Source organism: Colletotrichum destructivum, chromosome 9 (assembly GCF_034447905.1).
Source record: "Colletotrichum destructivum chromosome 9, complete sequence".
Classification (NCBI taxonomy): Eukaryota; Fungi; Ascomycota; class Sordariomycetes; order Glomerellales; family Glomerellaceae; genus Colletotrichum; species Colletotrichum destructivum.
The window spans coordinates 3,877,644-3,897,490 of NC_085904.1; the positions used below are offsets into that span (position 1 = coordinate 3,877,644).

General features: G+C 49.3%; 5 protein-coding genes across 5 annotated transcripts; 3 read left to right on the top strand and 2 right to left on the bottom strand.

Annotated features, from left to right (window-relative positions):
* Positions 1–1,179: 1,179 nt before the first annotated feature.
* On the bottom strand, positions 1,180–1,974 carry CDEST_14256 (Putative short-chain dehydrogenase/reductase SDR, NAD(P)-binding domain superfamily; the record flags this gene model as incomplete). The annotated part of the gene is made up of 1 exon (XM_062930412.1): positions 1,180–1,974. The coding sequence occupies one exon, from the start codon at positions 1,972–1,974 to the stop codon at positions 1,180–1,182; it is 795 nt and encodes a 264-aa protein (XP_062786463.1).
* Positions 1,975–4,927: 2,953 nt separating this feature from the next.
* Positions 4,928–5,378, top strand: CDEST_14257 (uncharacterized protein). Its single transcript, XM_062930413.1, has one exon. The coding sequence runs from the start codon at positions 5,088–5,090 to the stop codon at positions 5,373–5,375; it is 288 nt and encodes a 95-aa protein (XP_062786464.1). The 5' UTR covers positions 4,928–5,087; the 3' UTR covers positions 5,376–5,378.
* Positions 5,379–8,057: 2,679 nt separating this feature from the next.
* On the top strand, positions 8,058–8,324 carry CDEST_14258 (uncharacterized protein; the record flags this gene model as incomplete). Its single annotated transcript, XM_062930414.1, has 1 exon — positions 8,058–8,324. One exon carries the CDS (start codon positions 8,058–8,060, stop codon positions 8,322–8,324), a length of 267 nt encoding a protein of 88 aa, XP_062786465.1.
* A 2,497-nt stretch (positions 8,325–10,821) lies between these two features.
* Positions 10,822–11,711, top strand: CDEST_14259 (uncharacterized protein; the record flags this gene model as incomplete). Its single annotated transcript, XM_062930415.1, has 2 exons — positions 10,822–11,002; positions 11,127–11,711. Exons 1-2 carry the CDS (start codon positions 10,940–10,942, stop codon positions 11,709–11,711), a joined length of 648 nt encoding a protein of 215 aa, XP_062786466.1. The 5' UTR covers positions 10,822–10,939.
* Positions 11,712–14,743: 3,032 nt separating this feature from the next.
* On the bottom strand, positions 14,744–15,295 carry CDEST_14260 (Putative fatty acid desaturase domain-containing protein; the record flags this gene model as incomplete). Its single annotated transcript, XM_062930416.1, has 1 exon — positions 14,744–15,295. The coding sequence occupies one exon, from the start codon at positions 15,293–15,295 to the stop codon at positions 14,744–14,746; it is 552 nt and encodes a 183-aa protein (XP_062786467.1).
* Between the last annotated feature and the right edge of the window lie 4,552 nt (positions 15,296–19,847).

The window sequence follows — 19,847 nt, forward strand, 5'->3', positions numbered from 1 at the left end:
TGTGTCGGCTTTGTCATCGGCAACGCTCTCGTTGGCAGCTTGAATCCTGGTTTCAGGGGGAGGTCTTCGGTTTCACTGGGCCGCGGACAACCACAGCGACGAGCGGGAAGTTGTCGACGCTGCCAGCGGCGTTGAACCGCGGTAAGACTTTGGCATTGTAGACGCCTCTTTACAGTCCTTTCAGGCCAGAAACGCAAGCTAGGCCGCACTTGGTGGCCGAGTAGACTCCTAGGCCACCCTGGCAGAAATATCTTTGTAAGACACCGTTAATATGTTTGATGAACCGATCCTAAGGCGGTAGATGGCTTGACTCTCAAAAAATAACAGGCGCCGTAGATATGCTGCGGAGGTAAATACTTTGTGAGAACAGAGCGATAAATGTGACAGGTCGCTCTCAAGGCGGACAAAAGGGGGACAGCAGATATGTCGAATACCGTAAAGCAAGGTCGGCGGTGGGTTGAAAGTGTACGTCGAGGCGGTCGCTGGGACCGAGGCATTGGCTGCGCGATGGTGTAGGTGCCGCGTGCGGACGGTGCAGCTCGGTTGGCGTCTCGGAAACGGTTCCCGGCTTCGATTTCAGGGAGGAAAGGGGGAGGAGCTAACATCTCTATTCCGACACAACCCTTCCTTGTCAGATATAGCCAGCGTCAACTGGACCTCGGCACCTTATCCATCGCCGTTCACGCAGCCACCGACCGATCGACCGACCGCTCCAGCAAACCATCCACCCAGCAGCTTTTGCTAGCTTGCTAGCATGTTCGTCGACAGAACGGCCTTCCATCCAAACGAGAAGTGCAAGAGAGCCAATTACGCATCAGCCTTTCGTGCCGAATCCTCTCATCGCATTGCATCGCCTCGCATTGCAGCTCGCCGAGGACCGAGATCCACGCCACCCGGCTGGCACAAGGAACGCGGCTTGGAAAGAAAAGGACGAATCATAACTTGCGACGATACCAAATACGGCAGTTGGTTTGACCAGCATGGTTGGTGTTCCAATGTGCAATCCAACCAAGGTGGATGTAATGACCTCTCCCTACGCACTGAAGACAATACGCAAATGATTCATGACACTGGCTGCCCACTAAAGAGCATGATTTTGCAAACAGCTAGCCAGCCCCCATGTCCAAGATCCAGGATCCTCTACCCTGTTGACAGAGGCCAGAACTAGCATACATATCACTAACAAACGTCGAGATCGACAACAAAGGTCGTGTCGATTCGCCCCTGCCATCGTGTTCCGAGACTATTCCAGCGATGCCTTCCGAAAACTTTGGCCACACGTGGCATCGGCACCCAACACATGAGCTCGAGCGTTGCAATCCCGACACGGTGACAGCCGCTGCTGCACCCTATGGAACCTCCCGACACAGAACCAAACTCGCGACCAGTGTCAAGCCAAGTCATAATGGCAGGATTTTGAGCCCCTTGCTTTTTGTTAATCTCAAGACTTCCCCCGAGACCTGTTGCAAGGTAACTTGGAGAAATGCCCCAAGTTCTGACCCCCGTCTCCGACCAGTGTTTTGGGGCAAAGAATGAAGTCATGATGTGAGTGCCAGTTGTGTTGAAATTCCCGGTCTTGTTCCAGACTTCTCGAAGCGTCATTTTGCCTTCTTTGGCCAGCTGGTCAAACTGGCCACCTTTGGAGAACTTGAAACTGCAAATTTTCAACATGACGGGATTCAACATACCGGCATTGTTCACAAGGGCATCAAGCCTGCCAAACTTTTCCTCGACAGTTCGAAACCCTACATTGATTGATTCGTCATTCTCAATGTCGACCTGTAAAGGATACAGCACGCTCTCTGAAGCTGGGAACTGGGCCGCAAGGCATTGGATTGCATTGTCGGCATTGGCGAGATTTCTACTACCAAAGAGAATAGAGTAAAACGTGGTAGATTGAAGCAACGACTTTACCACGTCACTTCCGAAGCCCGTGTTCGCGCCAGTTACGAGAATTATCTTTTGAGCGTCCATGGTCGATGGCTGCGTGTCGCTTGATTTGAGATCCGATTCAAGCAGAAGAGTCTTGAGTGTGAGTGAAATTCGTGGTATCAATTTTCGCACATCTGGTACCGTCACCAATTCGTAAACCTTGTCTCCAACCGAAATCTTCCTGACTGCAAAGCAGCTTTTGCTGTAGACAGACCATCGACGATGAGCACTGACACGAGCGACTCACCGATGTCATTGTAATGTAATATCTCTGAATTCCCCAGTATCATCACTAGACTTATATGTTTGTTGACGCTGTTGAGTCCCGCCGGAGCTGGATCATACAGCATATCATCGAGATTCCTTTCGTTTATATGCTTTCGGATCTAACCCTGCCATCATCGTACTTTGCAGCTGACGTTGCAGAATAGGGACCCTTTTGTGGCGATTGGCGAATCTCTTCTGTAGGTACCAAGAGGCGTTGCCTTGACCAGCGCTCTCGTTGTTCTTGCTATTCGAACCTAGGTACATTGTTCTCTTGTCCCTCAGCCGATCTACCCATAGCTTGCCCCTAAAAAGATTTACGGTAACGGCTAAAACTGGCAATATTCTTCACCGTTAAATCGCGCTTTGCTAAATCGCGACGTTGAGAATGGTCTCTAGCCCACATCCATGTGCGCGAAAAGGTTCGGGCCAATCTCTTCTGGAGGGTCACCAACTCCCGCGCCAGGGTCCGACACAGTATCGACCTGCAAAATTTGCCGAATAAAATTCGCAGCGCCTTGGGTGAAGGGTAATCTGCCCTGCTGGGCTTCCGTATAGAGAAATTACTAAATACTAAAGACCCTGGCATCCAGCATGTTCCGAAGCCATGGGACACTTTCCGCCAGGCTTGCTGGGCAGATGGAGAAAGCTTCGACTATAGACTTGTTAACACTACTCAGAATACGTTACGGCAGCCAAAGGTGCCGTAAAGAGAAGATAATGCTTCACGGTATGCCAGACGCCAGGGTCGCGAAGTCGATTCTGAAGGTAATAGGTCCGCGCTCCAGACTCTTCACGTGATTTTCCATGAAGCGTACCAATCTCGAGACCTGAGAGTCACATAATGAACTATGCATCCCTCTATTTTGCTTGGATATGAGTCAGTTCCAGCCTATGCTTGACGGTTAACATGCGTGCGTGAAGCACTGAGCACGGTGCATCCAAGACGCCTGTGACCCTTGTATTGTTAGAACAGTAGGCTGAGGGTGAGCAGGGGAAGCATCGTGAAAGTGGAAAATGTCGTTGAAGTAAGATTGTTCATAGCTATGGATTAGGATGGCACAAATCCAAGATGAAAGAATCGATCTGCATTATTGCTTTTGGTACAAATTTTTTTAGTCTACTTGATTGAAGGCTCATAGAGTGATGAGTTTGGCCTACTACAACATAATCGCTTGATTCTTGAATGACACCTCTACTATGTTGTGCATAGTAACCCTTTCACCTTAAGTCTTGGAACGTTTGACGCCGTATGGGTTATGTTTGTAACACTCTCGGTGTTCATCTGTTGCTCCAGCATTCCACTCCTAGTCCTCGTATTGAGAATACTTGGGGATATAAGTAGGAAAAGTGCCAAAATAATTGAGACATGCCAATGATTGATTGAGTGAGGCATGGAATGAGATCTAAAGATGCAGTAAACAACGACGAATGTCATTTAGCAAACGAAAGCACCGAGGCGTAGGAAAGTTGCAAGAAGCGAAGTTATTACACGTAGCTTGCAATAAACAACATGTGATAGAGGCTTCCAATTCTTAAGCGAGAACGAGTATCTCAAGTTTGTCGAAAGAGAGTTTCGCTTTCGCTTTCGGCTTACTGATAGTAAAGCACAACAAGTATGTATGTGCTAAGAGTGCAAAAGCTAGGAGAACAACTCATCTTGCATTAGACGATTAATGAAGACTGAACTATCTGAACGATGTGAAACCATGTTTTGCACACAGCCTTAGGTTCTGTCTCTTGTTAATACTTTTCACTAAGAGATGTGCTAACTTTTTCATGGGCTGAGCGGCTGCGCAAAGAAAGTCTCCACAGGTTGCCCATGTCAGCGGCATCGCTGCGGACTCCGACCTGTAAGTTTTTGGATTGTCAGGATACAGGGCTAACTGCACGCCTGACTGCTAGGCTGACTACAGAGAACAAAGTCTGGATAATAATTCAAAAACTATTACAAACCTCTAGCCTTAACATTCATAAGGTTTAAGAGTAGCCTAGCCTTAGGGCACAAAGCTTGTATTGCCCTTGGCAGTGTGTTTCAGTGTATTTTGTACCCCCTGACACAGTACAGAGGGGAGTGGAAAGACAAGTGGATTATGGAGCCTTCTTGCTGTTAATCGAATTGTTAAAGTCCCCTGCTGCAACGTTCTACTGTAGACTAAATCATCTTGCTACTCGTTTGTCGAGTGCCTTGGAATAAACATAGCGAGTGATTCACATCGACTTTAAAACTGTAAAGACTACAAAATAAACTCTAGATGTTGCTTACTTGAAGACACTGAGGAGAACAGCCAGAGCTAAGTGTACTCTCATAGGGACAGGAACAATTATTTGGGCTTTCAGCATCGTGAAACCTTAGGCTCATGGACACATCCGAATTGAACAGATGAACTGAAGCTATGACTACGATCGTCTCAACTCGAGTCATAGTCAATGCGCAACACGAGGGCCAAGCCACCTTGGTTAATATAAAGCCCCGCGGCGGGTGGAACGTGCACAACTCTAAAACCGAGGTTACGGCGCTGAATTGTTCATTCTCTGCGCATTTGGTAGGGCTAGCGCGACTTGACCTAGAAACCCGAGAGCGAAGCCGAGAATCATAAGCCACATCCTGCTTCTGTGGTCATTACGGATTTGTGATTCACACGTAGCGCAATATCTCTCAGACAACAGCCTTGTGACAGGGTCTCAAACTACTGTCTTCAATACTCGACGATGGATTCAGAAAAAGGGGTTCTTAGAATATAAATACCAAAGATTTCCTCCTCTGATTTCACATCTCATCACTCTCACCATCAGTATCACAATCACTACCAGTATCAGACTCACTACAAACTCTGTCAAACTTCTTTTTCAACCAACCAACACCAGATTACCAAGATCTTCCTATCAAAATGCAGTTCCTCAGCACCCTCACCATTTCCATGAGCGCCATGCTCTCTCTCGCTGCTGCGGGTCCTCTCTCTGCTCGTGCAGACCTGGATTGCCCCGAAAGCTATGTCTCCTGCGGAAAGGACGGCACTAACGGTGACGGGGGCAGCCGATGCGCGGCGGAGTGCACCTACCTGGGCGGCCCTACCTCGCTGGGCCGCTGCACCAACTCGTGTCCTCCCGGATACTACCCGGACGCTTGCATTAGCGGAGGCGCTTTCAACAGGCGCTTCAAGTGCTCTGAGCTTTGAAGGGTCAGTCTCTATCATCATACAAAACCCAGAGACAACAGCTAACATTTTCTATCGATAGAACTTCCTGGAGTCTAGACTGCAGTATTGTCACTTTATACTCGAGTTTTCTTATTGTAAAGTGATTTTATGGTTTATGTTTGAAAGCTTTCTATTCCTAGGCCAAAAGACAAACAAAATAGGATATCTTACATAACCTAAAACATCATAGTCCTCCTCACCGTTCTACTTCTGTTGTGATCTTAGACACTCCAGATTCAATATTGTTCAAAACTCGCCACCACCACATCGCCTTCAAACTTCATTGTCATTGATCATTCATGTGGAAGATCAGGCCATTGCAAAAGCTTTTAATTCTGTTTTCTGTGAGTCTTCGCCCATGTTTTGGACATAGTTGAATTTCCGTCTTACGGCAAGGTGACAGCGCTTCGAGAAATCAGCCCGAAACACATGTTCGAGTCCGACGGAAAGTACGGGTTGTGCCTACTGCCGATCAAGTTGCCCGAATTTTGACTTCGTCAATGACCTAACCGAGCCGAGCTATCAAATTCGCTGTCGTGATGAGTATGCGTGTGCGAACTGACGACCCTAGGGTCTGGACTGCCTTGAGATTCTTCGCCTTGTTGCAGGTCTGACTTGCCGTTTGACCCAATTAAAGAATCATGGGTTTCAGTCTGCAAGTGTTACTTCCGAGGTGCATCCCAGGAGAATCGGACCTGTTACTTCAAACAGACATCAATCACGTTGGGATCCAACATCCTCGAGGGAGCTTTCGGCGAAACCCAACAAAGAAGCAGCCTACAGTGGCCCAAGCAAAGATTCGCCTGTATCTTACGTCCTTAATGCTTACTCGGACTACGCCAATCTCAAGCTGCATCTACACTGGGAGGCGATCTTGGAGTGAAAAGTCTTTTTTTGGCATTCTATACCTTTAAGTACAGATCTATCTTATGTTTCCTTTTACTTGGAGGGCGGGGTAAGTGTCTTTCGCTACAGTTCTCTCTCAGCCCCAGCGAACATCTCTTTACATTCTCTTTAAGTGGGGGTTCAATGAAACCTCAAGAGTTGAGTTTTCGGTGTTCAACCCATCGCGATCATGAGAGTCGATTGTATTGACGTTGTCGAGAATGACACCTAGCGCACCATATGGGAATTACGCGAGGAACAAATAGGATGAGCACCACCACAAAGACCCCGTGCGTCTGTTTTAAACTCGACTTCGAAACTCTTGAGAGTGGGAAGATCTTTACAACGCCTGAGGTGCTCTCTGTCTACCGAAGAGCCGCGGCAAACTCAGCAGGCCGTCAACGAGTGGGCAACGAAGTAGCAACAAGACATGGGACCGAGACGGAGCCCTGCAGCACGTCTGAATCCGCAGAAAAGGAAGAAATGAGATGAATCGGGTTTGGAACATTTTTTCTTGGCTTCACGGGGCCTAAACAACCGGCAACTTTCCTCTCTACCTATGGGGACAGTGGGATCTCCAAGAATGTGGAAACTACGCCCATAGCCAAGCCTCCCGAGTATATTGCTGTCAGTTGCATATGGCGCCGTTAGAAAACGGGTGAAGGCTCGGTGGTGATTTCCTGTTTACCCTGGGAGGTTCCTCTCAACAGAATCTGGGACGTCCAAAAGCTGCTGGAGCAACTGAGAAAGGTACCCGGTTACCAGCGCTACGCATGGTTTCACCTCGTCTGCATCCCAAGGGGAGGAGAGCCTCGAGCCGAGCCCAGGCTGCGAGACATTGAAGTCCAGGATATTGTCAAACAAGCCAGTGTCTTCGGACAGGCGTCCACTGCCGTTGCCTGGATGAATGCCATGATGCTGCCGGGGCTGGGGAGCATGCGATTGATACCTGCCGTGCCCGCCACGGGAGCTGGTAGCTACTACAGACCTACCCTTTGATGTCATGCCGCGAAAGGATGGTCCGGAACCGTTTCCGGCTTGGGCGCCAGAATTTGCGGCCCCCTTGGAAAGCCTTGTCCAGTAGCGAACCCCTTACCTCTCGTCGAAGGCGATGCAATGGACGTTTGTCGAGTCGGAGCGAGATCCCCACAATCATGTCAATAGATGGTTCACGTCGCTTTGGATGCTCCAGAAGGCGCGTGTGAGGCCTGACATGTGGACTTGCGATCAGTCATGGGAGCCTCTTCGCCTGCGCTACGTCGAGACTCCGTACTGGGGAGATCGGCAGAACATAAGTCTTGGATCAATTTTTTTGCTTTGATGTAGGATACTAATGTTTCCACCTTGAGTCCCCGTCGCCCCCCGCCCATTTCAGCCGAGTTGGTAGATCATGTGCCACCATCAGAGAGTCATCTGGGCGGTGTGAGTGCCAGCAGCAGCAAAGGCACAGTAGACGGCATGGCCCAGGACCGATCGAAAATGAACAGCTTGGAACCTTTTGCCAAACAACGAAAAATTAGCGAGTCCCCAAATGAGAGGTCAATGTACGACTTCTTCAACAAGGCAACCCTTGCGAGCAGGTTGTCCTCTACAAAAATACGGCTTGAGGTGGTCGACGCCCATTGATCAACTGGAGGCGGATAATGCCGCACAGAGGGACGCACGTACCAAAAGAAGCCCAACCATTCCCTGGTCAGCAACCTCTCTGAGGCATTACTCGATGTCAAGATGCTCGACGAGACGTGATTGACGTAGTTCGCGATAGGGAGGTCACGAATGGACATGGTCGCCATCGGGGAGCGGCGCGCCGGCAAGCGTCCCAAAGCCAGAGCCTATGCCATGGTGTCTGCCGGCGGGGTTGCAGACTGGTCCAATCCCCAGGGCTCCAACGATAAACCAGACTCGCAGATCATTTTGAGCCAACATTCCGTCGTTTTCTTCCGGAAGCTCCGTGCCAAGGTTGGCAACGCAGACTTTTTCGGGTCGAGAACCCTGAACAAGGATGTAGCTAACTACATTAGAGACTTACCCCTGTCGCTTTGAGGTGTCTGCATCCTTTTTAGGTTCTGCCCGTTTGCAGTGCTAAACCTTCCAGCGGCTCGCCAGCCTCAAGCGTCTTTCTGACCCCGCAAGAATGGCTTGAAAGCTCTCTCCCTATGGAGGGGCAGGCCACCATGAGAGGAGCTGCCGTGGCCCTTGGAGCTAGATGACTTCTGGTGGGAGCCCATAGCTGCGATGATAGGGTTTAGCGGAAGAAATTAGGATGAACTTGAAGGTATTCCTTAGTGCTGGTATTACAGGGTCACTCAAGTGAAAAGAAAAGCTCAATAAAGTGAGGGTATTTGTATCGCAGGTGTGGTGCAGAAGGGAGGTTATAAGTCAAGGGCAGCAATCGACGAAGGCCGTGATATGGCCGGCCAGACGGACCCACTCTGACGGAGATGGATCCGTGTGATGTGATTGGCAAAGACAGGCTATTGTTCCCATTTCCCCATCGATAATCCGGTCGGCATTCCAACAATTAGGGATGGAATGCTGTTGTCTTCCTTTAGAGTCTCTTGTACGATGGTCACAGGGATGGGAAGTGGTTATGGGATTGTTAACCTACATGGTTCCATAAATGTGCCCTCGTGCGGCAGCGATCCTGGATGCAAAAAAAGATTACGATCGTCGTTTAATGTCTTATCGAGGGAGCTGAGTCGAGACAAGGTTGGGACGTTCGTGGTGCGTGTTCATAGATTTTTCGTCTGGCCACCGGCAACACGCAGAAATTGGATTGGATAGTATCCACTTGGTTTTTGTGACAGCTGGGTGCACCTGGCAGCAAAGTCACGCGACCTTGTGTGCCCTCATCCATCCATGCCTACAGTTAGGTTAGCACCTCCTGAAACTGACAGACGGTCTTCTTAAGGTAGGCCACGGAAGACGCATCCTACATACAGTGCACTCTTGCTCCTCCTACGTTAGGACATGACTACCTTATTGCGGAGAGTCTGAGTTAGGTAGGCGGATGGAAATCACTATTTTTCAATTAGCTACACGTCTCGATTTTACCATACCTCCTTGGAAGTCTTTAGACACGCGACCTGTCTTGCGCAACTGGCGTGTGCTGGGTGATTGGATGACAGGGGCAGCAGAGGCAGAGGCCGGGCGGGGTAGCTTGGGAGTCTACAGCAATGTGCCTGGAGAAAAATTTACACTTGCTACAAACATGGCGTGTGCATCTTAGTCAGCACACACACACACACACACACACACACTTTTTACATGCAGCGAGAAGTCGCAGTGAAATGCCACTCCGTAGAAGAATCATGATAGAACCACAGACATGCATCGTGAAGTGGTCTGGGTCATCTCAGGCTGTCAGCATGCTACGGGTTAGAATGCAAGGGCCATAACCGGGGCATCGACTTGGAAATAGAGGGCCCCCCTCCCCTGTGGAAAGTGGACAGCGACCTGCCACTGCATGAAGGAGAACAATAACTCACCTAACTTAATAAATAGCAGCAGACAGCAAAGCTTCGTGGCCAGTTAAAGGGCACCAGCAACATTCGAGCACTTCTTCTGGACCCAGCGACACCTGTCAAGTCTTTCCTAGAGCGAAAGAGAAGGAGTAGAAAATGAGCCAACGTCAACGCCAGCCAGGAACGATCAAAGAGGACTCCAGCGCCAAGACACACCTCTCGACATTCCACTTGCGCTTCTCGAGGGCCACGGCTGATGGTGACCTTTCATCGTCTGTGCCGTTCATACGGTAAGACATTAGGACACCGGGGAGCCAAATCATGCTAGCCCTGGTCACAGCCGAGTCTTCCGTTCTCAGTGTAGCTCTTTTCTCACCGCTACCTGGAAAACAGGCTGGGCAGCCATGTGCCTCAGTGCCGCCTTTCAATTGTTTTATGTGTAACCTGTGGCCATCACTCTCAATAAGAACTCCAGGCATAAGCTAGCGCTAGCGACAACGTTGTTCTTGTAGGCGAATGCGCGTCTTCACAGCGTACAACTTGTTGCAACTCTGCCAGACTAATTACCTACAGCAAAGGAGTAGTCCACGTCGCCCAGGAACAGTCCGGCGGTGTTGCCGAAAGGGGCGGGCGGCTTAAGCATTGGCCAGTATCAGTAAGGAAAACTTAGTTTATATTATAGCGGCGAAGATGCTGCCTTGAAGATGTTGTTATATCCTCCTCCCCTGCAACCGTTTGCTTTGTGCTTGAACAATTCATACTGCATCTCCATTTAACTAAAATTAGGCTTTCATGATCTGCAGGGTTCACCTAGTCCACTACAAAATGTACGACAGGCTGTTGTGAACATGTTTGTTTTAAGGTTATAACCCTTACCCTTACCATCTACTTGTCTGCATTAAAAGTGGCGCCGGTTATCTCCGCCTTTGTAAAACAATCTTACAGTGCTGGATATCCCTGCGCAAAGGGAAAAGGCTAATAGAAAAGAAGAAAAAACTTGAAAGTCAGCTAAGCCGGCTAATCCGAGCTCTAAATGCTTGTTGAGATGCGTTTCTGCATCGCAGTAGTACTTATAAAGCAACAACAGTTTCGCTGATTATGAAAAAACAAATCACTTGTCGGCAATCCAAAGTTTGTTATAGGAGCCTGTTTAACAATACATTCGCTCAACCCTAATACCTGCGTCGCTTCGCCATGAGGCTTCTTTTCATCTTTGCCCTCTGGGCAACCTTTCTACAGCAGCTAATTACATGCAACGTATGTTTTTCTCCTAAAATCTATATATTGTTAAGCAAACAGTAGCTAAATTCTACATAGGATGACGCAGTAAGAACTTATACACAAATGACTACCTGCAACTTGCCACTTACCTAGCTCTTAGGACTTCACCGGATACAGATTCGAAGAAGACTATTGGAGAGAAATAGCAACGGATGCATGGCATGTCTATTACAAAGACTACAGAAATGGCGAATGGCCAGTAGTGGTGGCCGAGGTCAGCAGATGGCCCAGCACTCTCACCGTTTTACAAGAAGTAGAGCAAAGCCACTGGGACCGTAACGGGGACAAAGCACTCACACTCGACGAAATTCTTGCGAAATTATGGGACTGGAAAGGTAACAAATCGCCGCCTTCAAAGCTCTATTATAAGGATGCCAATCGTAAAGGCATCATTGAAGCAGCTACTACTGCACGGGAGCTACGAAACAAGAAGAAATCATCCTTTGAGATTAGGCCAGAACACAAAGAGGCATGGAAGGTTATGATGAAAAGCAGATATGGGGAGGTTGCCTATGATCTTGCCCAACATTACGGCATACATGTTTCGTCAATCTCATTTGAAAGGAAAGAGTATGAAAGTTTTGAGGACATTACCTTTTACTTTAAGGAGAAGTGTACATCCTGCGGGGGTGAACATACCCCAGGAAAAAAAGGCGGCAAAAAAGGCGGCAAAAAAGGCGCCTAAGTAATAGTACAGGCCTAGCTGTACGCATTTAGTAATTAACAGCCTGATTTGCATCCAATGATTTCTCAGCCAGTTAAAAGACTGTTCGCAACACAATCTTGCAGTCCAGCTTGAGGTTGAGGAATACAAACGCCAGCTTATTGTTGTATGCGGCCTGAAAGCTTGGTTGTTGGCCAGCATGACATTGGCCTTCTGGAGCACGTCGTGGATCGAGGTCTCCGTCGGGAAATCGCCTCTACCAGGGCCGGCCCGTCACTTGTGCTGCTGTTCGACGTACCTGCGACCGAAAAACAGCTATGCTAGGCATCTGTGGTCCTAATGGCATCTTGCATTGCTGACGTTACCTTGCAGTTTGTCGGCTGGACCGCCATAGGCGTTGGCGGCCATACGTCGTCATGGGCCCGTTCCAGACTCGGGTTGAGGCTTAGTCCCCTCAGGTTCGTCTCCAACGAGGGATAGGGATATTTTGAGAGGTCGTATCAGAAACTTCGCTGACGGTATCATCGGGAGAATTCTCGTCTTGATCGGACGCTAGGCCTTCGGAGCAGCGCCTGCAGGTATCGTATCAGCCTTAAGGTAGACGCCACCTCTAATTGGCGGCGTCATGTTCACCCAGGGACTTTCATGTTTCCGGCCGATCCGAAAGGCCTTCAAGGTCTTTAGCGTGGCGGCGGGATGGTACCTTGTGCAATGTGATGTGTCAGCGTCTTGATTTAGTTTTGCGCCGGTAAGGTGGGAAGTATATCAATGCTATGGCCCCCCTCCCTCCCTCTTGGCCCATCGGAGGAATGGGAAGAACAAGCTTAACCAGACCTCTATATTCCACTTCTTTTCGCATTTCAACAACCCACTGAAATTGCAGGGGGAGAAATGATAATAGAGGGTTCAAGGTCATCAGGCGAGAAGAAAAAAAAAACAAGAGGGAAGTTGTGAATGGCTTGACTGACAGTTTGATTTCATTAGTAGCATCCCTCCCCAAATGGTGTTGGATTGCTGGCCGACCACCAGGTTGTCTCTCGATCCAACCATCAAGGCAAAGTACCATTTTGTCGAGGATGAGGACGTGTCGTCCCTCGGCAATCATGTCCTGAACCTCTCCATGAGAGATGATTCTAGTGTCGTGATCTATGAATACGAGTTGGACTGACTTTCTGCGTTCTTGGAAAGGTGTCACGGCTTGGAAGGAAATTGTTCTGTTTGGGTTGTCGTCGATGGAGTTGCGCGCGACGAAGAGGATTCCAAGAGATTGAAACCTCAGGTGAGTCTGAAGCTAGGATGAACAAAAGAAATAGAAAGAGAGAGGGATAGGAGGTGGATTGAATGGCAACAGCATACTTGGAGGGCAAACACACACACGCGTTTCTGTCTATGCTGTGCTGTGCTGTGCCGTGCCGTACGAGGGAGATTGCGAGTCGATCCTCGAGGGAGGGCGAAGCAACCAAGACGGAAGAGAATGAGAGGAAAGTTGGCGTCGTATTGCTATCTCCTCGATACCACCGAGAATCACGACTCCTCCTCGGTCATGTCTCTGGGGATAGCAGAGAGAGAGAGAGAGTGTGTGTGTGTTTGGACGACGTGGACGGGGTCGCCTTGGGTACCCACGTAGTCCATCTGTTACTTGTGAAGAAGAAGTGCACCTTGTAGATAGGCACGCATACATGCATAATATCTGAAATACCTTCCTAGCTATCTATGTACCAGGTGGAGGTAGGCCGGGCCAGGGCTACACACCAATCAAGTACCCAAAGAAGCGTCTCCCCCACTGTAAACAGCAAGAAAGATAAGAACCAGAGTTTGTAGGACTAACCATAGGACCCTAGAAACCTTAGGGAGAAATCATGGACGGTTGTGCTTCTTCAGTCTGGTGGCTGTTGCTGCTGGCGTTATCAAGAGGGACCGACTTGGCCACGTACCTTAGCTGCTGTTGCTGCCACCATTACCATTGCGTCTTGCAAGCTTCGCCAGTGCCGGCTAGAGAAATTCTTCTGGATATACCCCCTTGGCCTCCTTATCTTGGGTCGGGATCTCTGGCGCTTAGATGTTCGGTGTTGCCTTGGTATGTTATTGCATGAGGTCTAATGCCGTGTAGGAGAGTTGACGCTGACGGAAGGGAGGAACTCTAGCAGACCGGCAGAAAATAATAGAGAGAGGGACAAGACGTAAGGAAAAGTATGCCGTCGTTGTTTTCCAAAGCCACGGATGGGGTAACCTTGGATAAAGCACTGTAGAAGTTGGGCTGGGTCGTGATGGCTACAAAAAGCGGTCCGTCTATCCCATCAGCCGCGGAGAAGCATCAATCCTCATATATGCAACGTTAAGCTCTTAACCCCTACCCACTCAAGCTTGTTGCTTTCTAGACTAGCCGTTGACTTTAAAAGAAAAACAAGGCCCCCCTTGTCCCAGAGCTAGTCCGTGTATCTGTGGCCCGGCGCTCATTCCGTTCGTTGCCTGTCGGTCGACATCACGAGGGATCCACTAGACCTGACTCCCCCCCCCCCGAATGATACCGATCCATGTTGAGTGGGTACATCGTAAGTCCCTTCTCGGGTCGAGCTTGCCATGCCATGCCATTGGCGCTTTTTGACTATCAATTCGCAAGTACCTTGCTACGTAACGCGACTGTCGTTCTGACTGGTCACGTCCCTTTCAATTCCATATTTATCAGCGCTTTGGACGTGTACCCTGTCCGCTACCACAAACTTCTCAGGCCGACTTTCATATCGTGGTCAGGAGGCACGGCCGCCAGCGAGCCGCGGGTAATTCCCTGAAGACCGGTCCGACGGTAGCACGCCGTCCAACGTGGTCCTTTCCACGAAATCGATGTCGAACCTAGCCGCCAACATGGCTATCGACTTCATGATCTCCTGCTTGGCAAAGCGCCTCCCAGGACAGACAGAGACGCCGCCACCTGGATAGTTGGTAAGTTGGACAGGTTAGCGAGACAGGCAAGACGACAGGATCCATCATATTATCCGCCCAAGATTCGGACTGATGAAGATACATGTGTTGTGCCACCTACTGGACCATCCTCATCAGTGTTTATGTGCTGAAAGATCAAAGCCGCGGCTTGCGACTTCCCTCTGACACTTTGCAAATATGGCAGCCTTCCTTGACACTTCTCCAAGAGCATCGACGACCTTCTCGCTCCCTTCCACGAAACCGTATAGGGCATAGGGGATGCCCACATCGTTGCAGAACTCTTGTACCAACTTTTGCGCACGGCGGAGATTGTGTCGAGGGATGCGGGGGAAGAGACGATGAATCACTTGGAACTGCAAGCCTCCGTGGAAAAAGTCGAGCCATCTGGGACAGTCGATGTCCATCGTGGTCCGGAGCATTTTCTGGGGAAAGGATTCCTGCGGTCCGAGGTCGACGGTGCTCATGGCAAAGTGCGAAAGGGTGATCTGGACATGGAGGGGGAGTACGGTGACATGGCTGACAATGACGAACACCAACCGATCCATGTTGCTGGGAATCAACCTGTATACGATTCCGTAACCGTACCAGCACCAGAAGAAGACCTGACCAGCAATTTCGAGATGCCTGTGCCACCATGCTGGGCCCTTTCGAGGGGCCTGACCCATTAGCAGGTATTCCCATGAAAGACGATAAAGGTTGAAGCTAGGCGGCTAAGCGTCATTGACGGTGGTATTCTGGCCGAATACCAGGGTTGGGGTGCAGGGTTGCGCGCAAGAAGGGGAGGGCTGGTCCGTGCGTTTTGCCGATTGTTTTTTCAGCCGATTACCGTAGGGGGTTACCAAGACCCGTTCCCCCCCTCCGCAACCCTTTGTTCCCCTCACTTACTCACTAACCCTTAACCCCCTCCGCAACCCTTACCCCATGCATGCACGCGCAGTCGCCGCAAGACGCACGGACCAGGCATGGTCAGCCAACCGTCGTCGTCGCCTGGAACGTCAATCAACAATCCCCTATCCCTCCCCTAGATAGATAGATAGAATGGATAGAATAGATAAAGACATATAGGATAGTATTACACCTACATATCTGCATATATACGCACATGCATGCAGGTCCTAACTGCTAGGTTGTAAAGTATACTACTATCTAACAACTACGCAGATCTATATTAAGGATAGTCCTAACGTTAGAGCTGGCTTTTATTATGTAGTGTGTTTTAGTTTAGATTTAGAATCTTTTTTAGAAATGTAATAAAAGTACTAAAAAAGGAGATAATTGCAGCGCTTTGTTTGCGTTTCTATGAAAATAGAAAGCAAGATAGGGATTAATTTGTATTTCTATACATATAGAAAGTAAGTTAGAGGTTAGTTTGCATTTCTATAAGAATAGGAAGAAATATAAATACAAATACATCAAAACTTATACAAACACTATAATATCATTCAGTATTAATATAGAAAACTTTACATTAGTAAATTTAGTACCTAAAGGGTTAGTTAGTAAAGAAGGTATTCTCATACTAACTAATAGGTATCTTAGTAGATTAAGAATAAAGAATAAGAGATTAGAGGCCATTTAGCTTAGGGTTAGACTCTTAAGAAAGATTAACAAGGTAAGGTAGTAGTTAGTAAGGTAAAGACAGCCTATAAAATCCTGCAGTACATACAGTTAATCTAGGTAACAAACATGTTGAGATCTTGCGTCTTGCTGTTGTAGCTGGTGTCTTGCCTTGGCGTCGTCCATTGTTAATATTGATAGGCAGGGTCAACAAGGTCGCCAGGGACAGGCACGGATCGGACGGTAGAGGCCTTAGGAGCAAGGGACCAGACCAAGGACAGGACTACAGGGCCGGTCGGTCAGAGATCGGACTAAAGGTGGGATCGCCCGAGACAGGCCAGCAGCCTATAAAACCATGCAGGGCCTAAGGCCAAGATAACATTGCATACCTAACCCCAGCAGGGTCTTGGTAGTGTACTCGACACTCGCCATGGACTGCAGAGCTCGAAGGCCCGGGCCGGGCGAGGTCAACAAGGCCGCCGGAGCCGGCCAGGGATCAGACCAGAGTCCGGATCGTACGAGGCGACCTGGGCCGCCTCTGTTGCAGCCTCCCAGGGGAAGGAAGGCCCGAACCCCTCCCCCTTCCAGGGGTAAGTCATTTGACCTCACAGGGTGGGGAGAAGGGAAGGAGGGGGGTGATGGAGGGGGGGAAGCTGCGTTTATAACCCCCCCCCCCCCCCCCTTATTCCTTCCTAAAGGGAAGGTGCAGACAGCCTGTTCCATCCGTTTTCAAACAACTAAAAAGGGGATGATTTTCCTGCAGCCTATAAAACCGGATGAATCATCCCCCCTGATAAGGCTGCTGCACTGCCTGCCCAGCCTGCTTTGAGGCTGGTACTCATGAACCCGACGTTCAAAGTCGGCAGCGCATCGATCTCCCTCTGAAAACGCGGGCCCGTCATCTTCCAGGTCGACGGCGCCTCAGCGACGGCGCGCCATCCTAGGACTTGTACGAAGGCCACGGTACGCCAACCCGGAGGTTCGGGCCAAGGGCAGGATCGCTAGGCCAGGATCGGACCAGGGACAGGATCACAAGGCCGGCCGGTCACAGATCAGACCAAAGGAGGGATTGCACAGGGAGATACAATAACCCCTAGGGCCGCCCTAGCGTAAGTGCAGGGTTAGACCTCTAGATTAACGTAAGTTAAAGCACCTACTTTTTTACCTATTTACACCTATTCGTATAAAAAGTGCTACTTTTTACCTTCCTATTAGATAGCTAGCTTTAGTAGTTTAAAAAAACATAAAAGTACTACTAAGTTTAACTTTCCTAAAACATTATATATAAGTATAAAAATTAAGCGTTTATCTAGTTTTTATTAACCTAATCTACAATAAGTATAATTGATAAATTTAATGTAGTATTACTACAGCTACATTAAGGTTATAGTAAAGTTAGGCTTTGTTTTAATATTATTAATTTATTTAATAACTATGGGATAGAATATTAAAAGACTAGTAGTATTCGCTTTTAAAATATAGTAGACTAAGTAGAAGTAGTCTTATTCTTTTAAAGCCTTTCTATAAGTATTAAATTAGTAGAATAGAAAAGATATTATAGAATACTCTATTATATAATGTTAACTATAGCATAAAACTTAAGTAGTCTTTATAGTACTATCTATAAAGTATATTACATATACATATATATAATTAGAGAAGTAAGTAATAAGTCTAGTTTACTTTAATTAATAGTAAGATTAAAATACTAATAAAATGTATATAAGCCCTACTACTTTAATAGTTAGTACTATTATTTACATATAGGATTATATCTTATTTATAATCTAATAGCTAGTTTTATTAGAGATAGGGTTAAAAGTAGCACCTTTAGTCTATAGTCTAAATAGGGGGTTGAAATAGGGGGGGTAGGTAAAAGGTAGGTGCTTTAACTCAACCCTTGCAATTAGCTGCCTGCAATAAATAGACAGATTGTCCCTAGCAACAATACATACAATGCGTAACCAGTACATTATCTAGTATAAAAGCCTACCTACTCTCAACAAGGCTGCCCTCGTCAACCTCAAGCCACCATCGTGGGGCCAAGACAATCACAATCCACGATGTACTGCACGCTCTCAGATGGAGAGGCACGCCGATTGTGGAAGGGCTGACAACAAGGCCGCCAGAGCCGGCCAGGGATCGGACCAGGGGCAGGATTGCAAGGCCAGGATCGGACCAAGGCTAAGACCGCAAGGCCAGCCGGCCACGGATCGGATCAAAGGAGGGATCGCCCGAGGCAGGCCAGCAGGCGGCAAGGCCGGCCCCTTCTTCCGTGCCTGGCTCGGCCGCAGGTCCAGATCTCCGGATCCGATCAGAATTAAACGCGAAGCGCCTGTATCGGGGCCACAGAGACGTTTGCTACTGTGTGAAGAATCCAGCAAAAGAGGGCAGGCAGGGTTATAATAGGGATTTATATATTGCTAACTAAGGTAGGCCAAAGGCAGCCTATAAAACCCTGCAGCACGTACAGTTAATCCAGTCAACAAACATGTTGAGATCTTGCGCCTCGCCGTCGTGGCTGGTCTCTCGCCTTGGCGTCGTCTATTATCAACATTGCCAGGCAAGGTCAACAGGGTCGCCAGGGCCGGCCAAGGATCGGACGGCCGAGGCCTCTAGAGCAAGGGATCAGACTAAGGACAGGACTGCCAGGCCGGACAGCTACAGATCGGACCAAAGGAGGGATCGCCCGAGGCAGGCCAGCAGGCGGCAAGGCCGCCCTTGTTTCCATGCCTGGCTCAGCCGCAGGTCCAGATCTCCGGATCCAATCAGACTTAAACGCGAAGCGCCTGTATCAGGGCCACAAAGACGTTTGCTACCGTCTAAAGAATCCAGCAAAAGAGGACAGGCAGGGTTATTATAGGTATTTATTGATCACTCACTAAGGCGGGGCCGAAGGCAGCCGTTAAAATACTGCAGGGCTGAAGGCCGGAAACCCTAAGCAGAGATCCGACTGCTGGGCCCGGGCGAGGAGTGGGCCGCCTCGAATCGGACCAAAGTCCGGACTGCCCGCACAGAGCCGGCCACGGATCGGACCAGAGACCGGACTGCGCAGCGGAGGCCGGGCCCAGGAACAAGGCCGGCCGGCGAGGGCAGGCCCCAGGTGGCCTCCAACACCAGTCACAGAAGATCAGCTTCGGCTGAGAGGGCTGGCCTGTGTAGCTGAAGGAGGAAGGAAAAGAGGGGGTGAGGGAGGGGGTGTTGGCTGTTTTTCTATCCCCCTTTTTTTTATAGAAACCCCTCTGAAGGGAAGGTGCAGACGGCCCGTTCCTTCCCTTTCGAAACAACCAAGCAGGGGATTGTTTTCCTGCAGCCTATAAAACCTGACGAATTGACCCCCCTGATAAAGCCGTTGCACTGCCTGCCCAGCCTGCTTTGAGGCTGGTACTCATGGACCCGACGTTCAAAGTCGGCAGCGCATCGATCTCTCTCTGAAAACGCAGGCCCGTCACCTTCAAGGTCGACGGCGTCTCGGCGACGGCGCGCCATCCTCAGCCCCGCACGAAGGCCACCCTACGCCAACCCGGAGGTTCGGACCAAAGTCCGGACCGCCTGGGGGCCTCACAGGAGCCAGGGTTCGCATCAAGGGCAGGATCGCAAGGCCAGCCGGCCACAGACCAGACTAGAGGAGGGATCGCCCGCAGCAGGCCAGCAGGCGGC

Bases quoted from the DNA above. Each gene is read 5' to 3' on its own strand.
- CDEST_14257 (XM_062930413.1), top strand. From the start codon at position 5,088: ATGCAGTTCCTCAGCACCCTCACCATTTCCATGAGCGCCATGCTCTCT.